Genomic DNA, 13,990 nt, shown 5'->3' with positions numbered 1-13,990 from the left:
AGGTTATTATTTCAATCTTTACACAAACATATTAAAAACAGTTTGAAACAGAAGACAAATTTTGAAGCTCTTGACCTACACATTGTGATGATAAGAAATACTTATACAAGGTTCCCTCTGTTGCTGATAGGTGGCACCCGCTTACACCGATATACTGTTTACTGTATCTGCTACGAGATATTAGGGAATTACATGCTTATTCGTGGGTTTTTAAGGTTAGAAAGTGGAATACACGCAATAAATTAGAAACATGGTAAGGTTTAGTTTATTTATACTCGATTTGGACTGTGAAGTGCTTCCTTGTTCTCACGCTAAATTGTAGTCCCTTAACAATACTTCTTTTTTTCAGTCTGCTGCAATGAGAAAGGAGTACTTGAAGGCGAAAAAGATTGTGCATCCAAATAGCAGGAAGTCTATTGCTATTGCAAAAAGAGCCAAAAAGTAAATTATATTACTGTTGAATTATACGAATGTTTTATATCTAACAAGTACTACTAAGTTTTAAGGGAAGATATAAGAAATGCATTTGGTTTCAGAATATCGAACAGACAGAAAACAAAAATGGGTAATATGATTAAGCAGAACTTAATAGGCGAGAAAATGTTATGGATCCAAGAACACATGGTACAGGATGTGTGTCCTTATACTCCAGAACTTACTGCTCGATTATTAGAGACGTAGGTAAACAAAGAATCAGTTTCTGAGTTACAAGTATTTGAAATTCTGTATCTAATTTATAGATACATATCAAGAAACGACGAAGAGTTGGAACAAATCAACATAAAACATTCTGTAGGTGGTAAAAGGAGTAGACAACATGCCAGCAGGGAAGATGTTATAAGGATGACCAAGGAACGTGAGCAAGAAGAGTACGATACATGTGGAATTGGTGAGCAATTAAAAATGGTTACAGTGTGCCTATCCATTTCCAATTTTTCCTGTGTTTCAGAAATTCCGGATATTCTAAATGCGTCTCAGTGCGAGATGTTACGAAAATGGAATGGCGAACTAAAGTACATGACTAATTTTAAATTCAGAAGGTTTGGCAAGAAACATTTAAACGATGCTTTACAGAAAGCAATCAAACACTCGAAAGAAATTCCCGAAAAATTAGGAAATCACGCGGAAGAAATTACGTTCGAAAATGTCGAAAATACTTTGTTATAACGAACGAAATCTTCTATATAATAAATTTACTATATACTTTTATTTCTACCTTATCTTCCAAACTACCTCTCCAAGGCAGCCATTATTTTTTTTTAGGAGCGAAAGTGAATTTCTCCGTTGTTTTCGCTTGCATAATTCGATGTTTGCATTAAATGCACCGTTCTCGTCTCCAGCAGGGAACAAAGGTGTCGCGAAGAAAGAAATCACGATAGAAAAAAGTTCGATTGCGAAATACTCAACGAAACTGGAACATGTGAATGAGTCGTGTGCAGGCCGCAAATCCTCCGAACTCCATTCTTGTATTTCCTGGGTCTCCCTTTGTTTCATTTCACTTGCTGTTTCCTATTACACAAATACACAGAGAAATTACTTCTTTAACCATTTTCGTAAATTGGTACTCTTCAAATCGTGCGGCGCCATATTTGAAATGGAATTCAATTGAAGTAACTGAGGAATAAAATGGCTCATAACGAAATGCAAATTGACAGAAGATTTATCGACTCCTGTTTTCCTCCATTTTTCGGGTAGGTGGAATAATATACTACGGACTTTTAGCGCAGTTGGAGTTATAGGATACTTCTCTGGAAGAGCATGGATCATTCTAGTGGAGAAAAGCAGAGAGGAGGGCGGTGATCACGTGAATAAGAGTGAAAGTTGGCGAGGCTTTTGCTTTGCTAAATTATCGGTGTACTCTGCCTCCATATAATAAGCCGATAACCTTCGATTTACTCACGACTTTTAGCCTACCTATCGTGGATAGTACGAGATATACATACACTGCTTCGAATGCAATTGATTTGATAATTTCCTCTATACAAGAACGTAAATAGAAACCATACCGCGCTTTACGAGCAAAGCAAGAAAAGTAGAAAGGAAAGCTACTATGATTGTTCTCGTGAAATGGAGTAACTGTTACGCATAATCGTATCGGGATTATGCAAGTTCCGATAGCTGGCGGATGGTAAACGGTAGACGTTTCACATCGGTCAACGTAATATTGGTTGATGCAGCCGATGATGCATAGCAACAGACAGCGGTAGATTGTCTAGCGCGGTAGATTGGTAGCGCTTCGACTTCGCTTTGGACTATTCCGCAGATGTCATCGACACGGGAACTCGCGATGCCATTTTTACGCTCGCTTGAGCTTTACGAGTGCTCGACGTCCTTGCGTTCTGCCGACTCAATTATACACGACGCTAATCTACCGCGTCGTTTAGACGGAATTAGAAAGTCAGTCGTTCAGCCGCGGCCTTTTCAAGTTTGTCTCCAGAATTTTCTAGCGTACACCTCGGAAACGTTATGCGGAAGAGCGTTCGAGGATGATGCGCTGTGCTCTGATAGTTGGCAGTGTAAAGAATCAAGACGTACAGTTCACTAAGCGGTTCCTGAGATAATTAAGTGTGGTATCGCATGACCGCTTAGGTTTCGAATTTGTATATAAGGGAGCTTCAAAAAGTATCGAGAAATGTCCATTTAACCCTTTGCACTCGAGAGGTGACTCTCACTCACCATTAGGTTTCATGGAGCAAATCTACAATACCCAAAGTTTTTATAAAATGATTGTCGGCGAGGTAAAGGTGACCTTGTTCTAAAATCTCGACAGCTTAGAACTCATAGCAATAGAATGTTAAGAAACATCTCGAGTTGCTGATAGATACCAGAAAAAAAGGCCACGAGTGGAAAGGGTTTCTTTAAAAAATAGTTGATTCTATACGTGCACTTTCTGGACGCCCGTGCGGCTAAATGTTAAGACAACTGTCTTGGCGCTGTTTTCACCGCGACGTCAGCCGTTCAATTTCGCGGTCCACGAGCGTGACGCGTCTGTCCGTTGGAGATGTAAAAAGAGGAGAAGAAAAAGAGAGAAGAAGGGAGGGAGTAATTTCTCCGGTGGAATGTTCGGCGACGGAATTCGAGAATCACTCGCTAAACGAGTCAACCAACATCGGCACGAATACTTTAAGAGACGGGGGGCTCCATCGAGCCAGAGGCCGCCGAGAGAAGACTACGTTCGTGAATGTAGGTCCTCGGGTCGCCACCTATAATGCGAACCTCCCACCTTGCGAGTCGTCCCACTAATCGTACAGGTTTTTTCAACAACCGAGCCCTCCGTTTCTTGGCCGAGTTCGGGGCAACAGGTGGACCGCCATATTTGGAAACGTTCGACGAGGTTCGGTTTGGCAACTCGCTCGAGACTTCTGCCTCTACGGGGATGTCACCTAGTTCGGCAAACGCTGTCAACTACTATTTACCTTGGAATCGAGGAAAGGCTTTGGAACAGAGTTGGATAAAACTTGGAGGAAAATTCTGGAACGCTAGTTTAGATTCTACCTGTACATTATTATGTACATTACCTACCTTTACTCGTGGGTACTAGAATGCCGATAGGCGCCAAGGTAAATATCTGTAGTGGTAAATACAATTAGGGATTTATGTTTGCGGACAGGTCTGGAGAGGAAACCAATACCTACTTTTACCTTGTCTAATTCGCGAATCGATTTTGCCTAATGTATCCTGCAGGGCATATTTCAATTTAATATTTTCTTCTTTCAACCGTGGGTCGCCGTTTCGAGGTGACGATTTTGCATAAATTTCTTTTCATCTCGGTGGAAAGTAAATGGAAGATCGCGGCTGATCCGTTATTTTTGAAAGGAATTTTTAACAGATTCTCGAAGAATAGAGAGTTTCGAGGACTTCTATGTTCCCTTGACTCTCCCACGGACTTTCTATCGATCGCCGAAGACATTTCTAAAAACAACGCTCGGTTTTTCTAGCAATGTTTCTGAAAGAATATTTCTCCTTGCCCTAACGGTTGCACTTGGTCGTGTCGTTGCTAAGAACGGTCGAGCGGAGTTATAAATTGAGTAATCGATAAACGAGCAGGTAGGTTGACAGGTGAATTAACGCAAATGTAACAGCTGTGGCGACGTCGTGCGTCGCTGTTCGCGGCAGCTAAAGTTCGATGTAACGGGTGAACTAATGGTACAGTTTGAAAAGGGCGATCGATCAGAAGATGAGCCCGCGATGAAGGCTGCTCGCACTTGATAATAATTGAAGGACTTTCTTTGCGAATGTTTTGCTCAAAGAATAACTAGCATGTTGCATGTTGTTAGAAGCTGGTCAGAATCTTGTTGTTTGGAGTGGGAGTCTTCCAGATACTACCTCAGAGTAGTATACGGTACCAAATTTCACAGTCAAGGTTTCGACTACTCGTCATCCTCGTGAAAGCCGTAGTACAAAAATGAGACGAAGTAAATTTGAGCGATCTAGAAATACAAATAGCGAAAGTGTTACGATTGACCCCAATCTCCTCTACGTCTCGCATTCCACACAAGACGAGCCACGTTCAAAATCAAAAGTTTCGATTCCCCGAATTTTCGAATTATTACTGCTTCTTATTCCTGTCTGCCCTCTCCCAGCCAGCAAGTTCGACCCCACCAGCCCCGAAGCAATAGGATACGATAGCAGCCAAGGCCGTGTTGTCCGCAGTAATTTCGCGCGCGCAATTACAATGACAATAAACAGCCACCCGAGGAAAGAGTGCCGCGCCACGCAGAGTCCTGCTCGCCACGAGGAAGAAGCTGGAAAAGGAGCCTAGAGTGAGATAGAGGGGGGTACGTAGCGAGAGGGGGCAAAGAAACGATAGAAGAGGGGCCTCACCGGCTCGCCTCTGGCCTCTCTCTCGATACACCTTTCTCTGGTTCCCAACACCCGGCGGGCCTTGCTTCCCCTTCAGTCCTCACCGGGACACAGACAAAGTTACGCACCGGGAGAAAGGTCAATCGGTCGGTTGCTCTGCTCCTCGAGTACCGGAGCTCTCGTTTTACCGCTCCGTACGGGCACCAGGTGAAAAATTTTTCGTCGTTCATCGAGGAAAAAGAATCGTGTCGTCGTTTGTTTTCGTCATTTTTTTTGACGAATCTCTTCGCGCTTCTGTTTTTCATTTCGTTGAGAAAACAGTCGGTTCGTCCCGGGATCCAATCCACGTAACGAAGATAAGTCAGGGAAACCGAGTCCCCGTTCGGGAAAGGTGAATTTCCAAGGTGCGCGGTCGCAACTGGCTTCCGCGCCGTTTGGATTTTGGTGCTCATGTAGTGGGCTACGTTTCTCCATCCGGACCTATTTACATGAGAGTGCACGTTTCCTGGTAATATCGTGGCGCAGCTCCGTGCGAGCGGAGAACAGATGGCAGAAGACATGTGGAGGCTCTGGTTCACGAAACTGCTGCTGCTGGTGGCTCTGCTCCTCGCCGTCATAGTGGAAACGCGATCCGAGGGTGAGTCTCTACTTTTCTGTTTGCTACCTGGAGAACTCTCGCTCAGAGATTCGTTGAGTTTCGTATGCCTCATCTACTCAACCATTAAACACGAAAACTATGCCAGTTTAACGTTTCAAATTAAGAGATCAAGTCTTCAACCCGACGATCCGCAATTAAAGGCCAAATTTTATATTTATCTTTTGGACATTTTTGTACTGAATTTTTGTACTAGAAATAAGTTAGCGAATATCACGGCAAAAGAAAACGATTGAGGACCCATGACGGTCGAGTTTCGCGAGTTCTCTCCGCAAGTGTCTCGTACACAGCGTTCGCGATTTAGTCGCGGTGTGGCGAATTACGCAGGCCGCCGACAACACGGCAACCGCGGTTGGAAAACTCGTTAAACACTTTCTAATTCGTCGCCTCGAGAAGGGAAGAAAGACTTGTCGCGAAACGCGTTGTGCAATTCCCGATGCAGGAAGAGCGACATAGGAAACTCGATTTTGGCGAGATCGCGTTCGACTGCTTTCGATAAACAAGCGTCGACGGGAATTCCTATTCATTTTTTTCTCTTAAATTTTATTACTTACGCGAACCTGTTACTACACGGAATTCCTTAATCATAACAATTCCGTCTCGATTACCAGGAAACAGTATGGAGTCATATCAATAACAAAAAACTAATTTCGTAGTTGTAGTGCTTTATTACTGTATCCATTAACTGAAACTATTTATTTTTCCACGTGAGTCGCGTGGTAACGCGTACGACGATAATTCCTTTGGTTAACAGCTGTTATTCCGCGTAGCTGGCAAGATAACGTCGTTGTTTTCCGTTAATAGGACATCCACTTTTAAGTGGCTCGTGTTAGCTCTCACCGAAGGAATTGTCCGGTGCGAACAACTGTTTCCTTGCAATTAAGATGCACGATGTTAACGCGCGGAGACAGGCTCTAACAAACGAGTCGCGTGTAGCCGCGAGGTTCGAACGTTTCTTATCCTGAACGGGAAACGCAAAGATAGCTTCGTGCAAACTGATTATCCGTTTAAATTCTTGATAAGAAAAACTGCGATCAGATTGTGACGTGGGTATATTCTATTTTGGATAGACTTTATTTCGCGTTGGAAAAGTTCACGTTGCAGGGGGTAAAATTGAATTAATGCAAGCAAAAAATGAGGGAATCACTGAATGGAACTAATTTTAAGGAACGCGTTGCATGGGTTCGTTAAAAAAAAATAACACCGGACGGAGGTGTTGTAAACCACGTAACGGTGTGCGCGACGTAACAATACGTCGGTTTAGTTCTTGCGACCCAAATGATTCAGAAAACAAATAAAAAGACGTTCGCGAATCCCAAGTGTCACGCGTGAAGCTCGTTAAAATGAGATTGAATTCAACGAGAAGATTCAATTAGTATCATCTTCGATAATAAAGATTTTTGACCGAATGGACTTTTTACCATGTTCACGACGAAGAAATCAATTATTGTGGCGCGAAAATGGAGCAGAAATAAGCGAATGAAACCGATTTTCACGCGGCCGAGGCATATAATCCAACTGAAATTAGGACCTGCGAACCGCGTGCACATTAGAAAAATAATGCCGATGCTTTGTATGTTATGAACGAGTATAACGGTTCGCGCGGCTTGTGGTGTTCAGTGGTGCGCGTTTTACTCGGGCATCCGCTTCTTCGATCCCTCGATCGGATCCAGTATCGACGATTGAGCCTGACATATACGTTTCGCCGAGTTCCGTTCCAAACGGGTCCAAGCTACGGATGGGCAAAGTTTTAGTCGTGTAATGAACGACGAATGAAAACACAACGGTCTACTCTCGAGACTTACTCCGTTGAACAGTTATCGATTAAATTTTTATCGTCAACATTTTACGAATTAACGAAACTTTTATTCAAATAATAAATTCGCCCATTTCTGACTGTTTTGTTTTCCTTCCTTGGAAACACCGTGTCTTATTTAGCGGTCGGTGAGCCTCTATAAAACGAACGAGCCTGCGTATTTATTAAATATGCATGAAACCATTCGCCAGGACGAGCCAGCACGTAATTCCTCAATTAATTCACTTGGAACGATGATTCGGACCCGAGTGCGCGCTCGTAAGATCAGAAAAACAAACTACGACTCCGTAGCCAGGCTCGCAATTGAGCCTCTCGGAGGCGAGGTACGACGAATTAGTCTTCTTCTTACATTTTTACTCGCAACGAGTTCGAAACGAGTACTTCCTTTGTAAAACTTTTCGGTAGCACTGAAATAGAATTGATAAACACATTGCGTGGCCATGTTTTATTCAGAACTGCTTGTTTCTTACGATTATTTAGATTAGGCGGTAGGTACAGAGAGTTCGAGTAAAAAATCACGGCTACTCGAGTTTCAAGGTTCCTGGAACACTACTACCTCTACCTTGGATCTAGCTAGCAACGCATGACGCATTGTTCTATCAAGAAAAATCACTCTAGGTGTCGTATTTTTGTCATCGATACTTGTTCCGCTTGCGTTATTGTTTTCGAGTGACCAGACTGTCGTTCGATGCGAAACAAAAATCTAGGCTAGCGTAAAACCTTAATTCGAATTCCATATTGGCGCTATCTGCGCAAAGGAAGGAAACGGGATTCGAAGGGGAGGGAGACGAGGTTTGTTGCATTACTGTAGGGGTTTTTATCAGCGGGCGGTTGGCCTCGCGGATCAGCTCCACGTTCCATTCACTGCTGCGAAACATAGTAGGAGAGATCGTCGTCGGCGAGAATCTGCGCCAGCGGTGGCTCGAACGCCGCCAGCCAGCGCGCTGGGCCAGCTCGTTCGTCTTCTCGGTGAAAGAGTCGTCTACGGCTCGTGAATATGTAATATACGATCCTATCTGGCAGTAGTGCACGAGCGGCGCGAGAAACCCTGCAAACGGACCGCGCGCAGGTTGCAAAACGCCGCTCTAACGGCGATCTTATCGCGCACGCAGTTTGTTTTCCGCCGCGTATTCGACGGCTCTTCTCTGACGTTTGCCTTCGATACGCGCGAATATCTTCGAGGTTATCCTACGCCTGGCCAAGAATGGCCAAACTGTTGTACGATTCGTAATTTTTCATTGCTTTAATCGTATGCAAAACGAACGTAAAAGTCATTTTAAAGTTACAAGGTGATTCATGTTTCGAGTTCGTAACGATTATACAAATTGCCAGACTGAAACTAATAGAAACGGCATTGTTTTCGCTTAAAATTGCCGTGAACATGGAAAATCTGATCCGCAGAGTTATATACCACGCGTAATTTTCACGAGGACATTCACTTTCGCGCTAAAACAGTACGAGATTCTCGACGAAATAAAAGTTAAATGCCGTATCAAGGACTTAATCTCTCTTCGAATGTATCCTCGATAACGTTGATTCGCAAGTTCCGTAACATTGTATTCGTTTAATTTGAACCGTGGGTTTCAAGGTCGATTATTCGTGTCAACGATATTCAAGGTTAATGAAAATCATTTCCTTCGCAGTCACGGGACACCGATGGCGTCGTACGCAGAATATTCTAAAGGGGAAAGCCTTTGATCGATCGAAGTACAGATCGATGCAAGTGGAAATCTCGGTCACAGACCGTAAGAAAAGTGATACCTCGTTTCGTTGCCTTTTCCGGAAGATCGCATTGGGAAATCTCTGGAAAGTAAACCGAGAATTAAATCCTTGCATCCGACGGTCTGCTGTTCGATATTGCGCGTAAACAACTCCGCGAAACGTAGAAAAAGGCCTTTCTGATTTTCACACTTCAAATTTTGCTGTCGTCGCGCAACAATTCCAGCGGGGACCCGTTCTGTTAGCACGTTCTGTCTGCACGTGCAGAGCGATTGGTCACAAGTTGTTGGAGCGACATTTTCGTGACATTTGCGTCAGACATTTCAATAGCCAACGTAAAAGGACACCGCAAAAAGGATACCAATGTACCGGGAAACTTGATATAATTATGTCGACAAGAATGGTTAATATAGCTGCTGATTGGGATCGAGAAACCCAAAAATGTCTTGGAAACATGTTCCTCCATTGCTCGAAGACAGAAAGCGGGGATTGTCTTATTGAAGAAAATAGTGGCGATGTTCCACTATCGAAATCGAAACGTTGAATGCTTGCACTATAATCTGTTTCATTTAGCGACGAGGAGAAAGTATTTCGCGGCAGAGGAAAAAAATAAATTTTGCTGTTTGTATGGGTTTGGTACATTTATGGTCGCGAAAAGCTCTGTCTAATTGAAAGTTGAGAAATGTGTTGTCTCGCAGTCGATCGAAGTGAAATCGAGACGAAATATCACGTAGCCCCGTTTTCTCCGAATGATCACGACGCCTTATATACACACTCTCGACACGAGCCAATTATAGAGACAAAGACGTTTTTTCCATTTACACTTCTCCTCTTTCCTTCGATAAAATATTACGCGGTAAACGCTGATTTGGTTTCTCTTTTCCATGCTGTTGTCGTATAGAGAGATAAAGGGAGAGGGAACAGTAAGACAGATTTCAGTCTTGATCAAGGACGACTTGCGAATTCGAAAGGGACACGTTGGGTCACGGTCATAACATGCCAGCGTCCTTACGCTGTTCGCTGTACCGACTCGATGACGTTAATCGATTTTTCCTGCTCCCTCACCCGGATAACCTCGACGATAAATTTATACTTTACTTCTACGCGAGTCGATGGCACATCGACGAAGGCGGTAAAATATGCCACGATGAGACTCGATTCATGAAAGTGGACACGTGGATATCACTCTCGCAGCATTCGAGTGCTCCAGGCGATGAAAGTTTGCACTCCCGTCGCGCCGTATCCTCGGACCGGGTCCTAATTTCGCGATCGTGAACTCATCCGTGAGTTCGGGGAAGAGAAATATTCTCATTCAAGCGAAAACGAAAATAAATGTTCGATCATGTTGAGCTATCGAAGCTCATTGAATCTATCTTATTCCACCGTCACTGCGATCCATCTTGTCACTAGCAAACAAGTACACATAAATAAGTATTATACCTTCCATGAGGTCGTTTATATGGCTACACTTCCGCGTCGATTACCATAGATGCGTGAGACGTTCCTCACAGATTTTCGTTGCTCCTCTCGAGATCGGCGTTGCGATGCAGTTTCATCGTGATTTTACGATAATAGGAAGAAACGCTTCGCTGGCGGTGGAATTTCTCGATGACAGATCGCACGCGATCGATCTTAACGGGCCAACCGTACGTGTCGCGCATTCTGAACCTAGACAAAGGCATCGGCATGCCAGATGCAACGTAATATAAAGGCCCACGAAGAAGCGCGCCGTCAATCGAAGTCCAGATTGGTTTCGCTCGCCGCGATCGTTGACCCAGATTTTTGCATAATCTTATGCAACCGTGTTAACAAAAGGCTTTCCTAACGGATCGTTACGTGACATCACTGGTAAACCTCTCTTTCCCGTTTCCGAATGATCCTCTCGTCGGAGAGAGGAACAGACCTCATTGGAGACACGAATTCAAGATCACGGTGCCCGTCGAAGATCGAGGACAGAACGAGCGAACGGAAGGTCCTACTTTCCCTGTGGGTCATAGAAAATTCGATTCTGCGATCAAGCAATTCAATTCTTCGTTCATTTCCTTGGGTACAGTTCGGTCAGCGCGCTTGCGAATAGCTTAACGTAGCGGTAGCTGCGCATTGAAATCACCCAGGGATACCGCCTGCGCGCGCGTTGAAATCACCGAGCGCCGGAGATTTCAACGCGTGGTTAGGATAGTATCCCTGGCGTTTTAAAGTCGCTGGCGCGGCGCATATATTAATCGCTGTTTTGGTACAAGTTTTGACTTCTTTTTGGGATATTATCAAGTCGAGTAACTTCGTAATTTAACATAGCTAAACAAGTAGAAATAATGATCCGAACTTAACGTATTCCCCTCGTTTCTCGATGGATCTGAGTCAGGCCTGTCGGCCTATGCGACAGAACTAGTTTACGTAAAAAAAATCCTCGTATGCTAGAAACCCATTTACGTGTTTCGCCTGTGCTCCCGTCTCGTGGCCTGAAAGATGGACGACTCGCCGTGAATTCTGATTTTCCGCCAGCGCTTTGACAGTTACGACCTCAAAATGCTTCCACCACGTTCAAGCGTTGATTCTACCGCATTTCAGACACGAACGCACTTAGTGAATTTCATGGTAAATTCTGAATGTCTATACTACTATGTATCTATCCACTTCATTTTTTCTTTCTTGTCACAGTTTAAAACACTTTCGTTAACGCTATTATTGCGATACAAAAACGACGTTTTGTAAGTTTAATTACACTGTCACGTAAAATATGCGAAAATGGCTTCATAGTGCCTTTAGGCTACCGACGATGAAGGCTCAAGTTTCGTTCCACAACGAGGTAATGGAGAAAGTACGCGTAAGAAAGAAATTCAAGCGATTCATAGGAATGCTTGTCGACAGAGGAATGCCCGAGTACCTATAATTCAATTTAATATCCACTAGTTAGATAACGACAATCAGCTTGGTGTCGGGTAATCCTAACTGCTGGAAGCTTGATCTTTTGACGCGCTTGGATGACCTTTAATTTCATCTTAGAGGAAATCGATTCGATAACGAGGCGTCCATCTTCCTTTTATTCATGGACTAAGAAACGAGAATCAAACTTTCTCCGGGAGAGGAAATGGAATTCTTGGCATTGCTATCTATCAATGGAAATAACTTCTAAAAATATCGGAATCCTACTTGTCGAAACAAAGTCAAATAAAATAAGTGTTTGGAACATCTACAATTTATTTTCGTCGCTCGGTTGAGTATTTCTCTTCATTTCTTCGTGATCAATGGCGTTCTAAATTTATCCGTGATCGAACGTACTTCCCCGTATGGGAACCGAGGAAGCGAACGAGCACGCGATTTTTTTTCTACGTGAAGTACGCAATGGAGTCCATAACGGACAAAGCCGAGTGGTCGAAACGTAGGTGGACGGTTCGAGATTCTGACCGATTCGAAATTTCACAGTCGAGAGTGCAATAATACGAGATGATCGTCTCGTTGGGCGGAATTCTGTCGTATCATCCAGACATGAAAAAAAAGTAGTCAGGACCAGTTCCCTGAAATTCCTTGCAGGCTTTTATTTCCATGGTTTAGGCTGGTTTCGTGATATTTTCGAGGTTCTAATCGGTTTATATTCAACGGTGGAACGAACGGGGTACAATAAAATGGTCTGCAGATCCATAAAGTGGCCACCGAATGAGAGACTGTCACAGGTTGCCTTGAAAATAGTTTCAGTTTGAATCTCTGCGTTCGAAAACATTTTTAATTCAATTTTTATTTGGACAGATGGATTATTCGTAAACCCTCAAAGACGGTCCACGCTATCAGAATTTCACTCCTTCGATTCTCCGTTACTTCCTGTTATTTCCCAACACACCCAATGATAGCCAGCAACCCACGCGTTCGTCGTCAACGATCGACGACACGGTCGATAGAAAGGAAAAGGACTGACGCATCCTGCGACAAATTACAACCTTCGGCGTATCCTAGATAGCACAGTTCGCGAGATCCCTCGTCCGTGGCTGGGGTAATACCGTTGCTTCTGGTGATCGTTGCTTTAACGAGCTGCTGGCACACACTCGAGCCAGCAACCAGATGTCCTTCGTCCTAGGACGCCGTCATCGTCGTTTACCGTTGTAGCACGTCTCTCGTCCTCCGCATTTCTGTCACCTTCCTCCTCCACCTTTTCCTAGACTCGCCACCTTCTCTCGTTGTAAGACAAATGTAAATTGTAGGACTGGAGATAGAGGTCAGCGAGCACGAGCTCGAAAAGTTGTCCCGGATTACGGAATGCGCACGAAGCATTCAACTGGCCGTGCGGTAGACGAGACAAAAATCAATTGCCCTCTTAAATCAACGATCGAACGTAGAAACGCTGTTGAGTAAGAAAGATGCGCGTTCGCATTTTTTATCGATATCGTAAGTGCTTAGCTCATCCATGCGTTACCGACGCGTCCTCGGTGTTCGAATACGGAAGACCGTCGATCAGCCGCGTCAATGATATTTTTACGTAAGAAGAAAGTAAGACATAAATATCTACGATTGGTGCTGCAGCTGGCTCGTAAAGACCAGCCACTTTGTTATTGTAATAAGCGTCCTTCCATTCCAATGATCGCAGATTAGAAACTCGCGTTGGAAAATTGTCATATTTTCCACTTATGATGCAACCACGTGCAGACCAACGCGATCTGAAATTCCTTTCGTGCTCCGTGAAAGCCTTACGTTCGACTTAGCAGGGAATCAAATAATTTATTTAATAAACGCGAATATTATTAACGCTCGACAGGAGTCGTCCATCGTTAACGACGAATAAAAGGAACGTAAACTTGATATCCCCCACGCAAACAGGCAAAAGTGTTACGAACCGAGCGGAATGCGGAATAGAGACGCGAAAATTCTCCTCGAGGCAGAGCGGACTCGTGCTACGGATCAGTGACACGCGTGCGCGACCGCTTGCATCCGGATGTAGTCGCTCTCTCATACTTATAAATATCCGTCCCTCCCCGGACCGGTGGCCTAAATCACAGGTGGGCAGAATT

At 44.0% G+C, this 13,990-nt stretch overlaps 1 protein-coding gene across 1 annotated transcript; it reads left to right on the top strand.

The window, feature by feature from the left end:
- Positions 1-134: 134 nt before the first annotated feature.
- LOC128877439 (translation machinery-associated protein 16) lies at positions 135-1,201 on the top strand. The gene is made up of 5 exons (XM_054124755.1): positions 135-253; positions 350-441; positions 537-677; positions 741-889; positions 950-1,201. Exons 1-5 carry the CDS (start codon positions 251-253, stop codon positions 1,165-1,167), a joined length of 603 nt encoding a protein of 200 aa, XP_053980730.1. The 5' UTR covers positions 135-250; the 3' UTR covers positions 1,168-1,201.
- The last annotated feature ends 12,789 nt before the right edge of the window (positions 1,202-13,990 follow it).

Source organism: Hylaeus volcanicus, chromosome 5, assembly GCF_026283585.1.
Source record: "Hylaeus volcanicus isolate JK05 chromosome 5, UHH_iyHylVolc1.0_haploid, whole genome shotgun sequence".
In the NCBI taxonomy this organism is placed as follows: Eukaryota; Metazoa; Arthropoda; class Insecta; order Hymenoptera; family Colletidae; genus Hylaeus; species Hylaeus volcanicus.
The sequence above is the reverse complement of the archived record's forward strand: the minus strand, read 5'-3'. Positions and strand labels throughout refer to the sequence as shown.

Coding starts and splice junctions, on each gene's coding strand:
- LOC128877439 (XM_054124755.1), top strand. Junction 442..536: donor ATTGCAAAAAGAGCCAAAAA/GTAAATTATATT, acceptor ATTTGGTTTCAG/AATATCGAACAGACAGAAAA. Junction 678..740: donor ACTGCTCGATTATTAGAGAC/GTAGGTAAACAA, acceptor TCTAATTTATAG/ATACATATCAAGAAACGACG.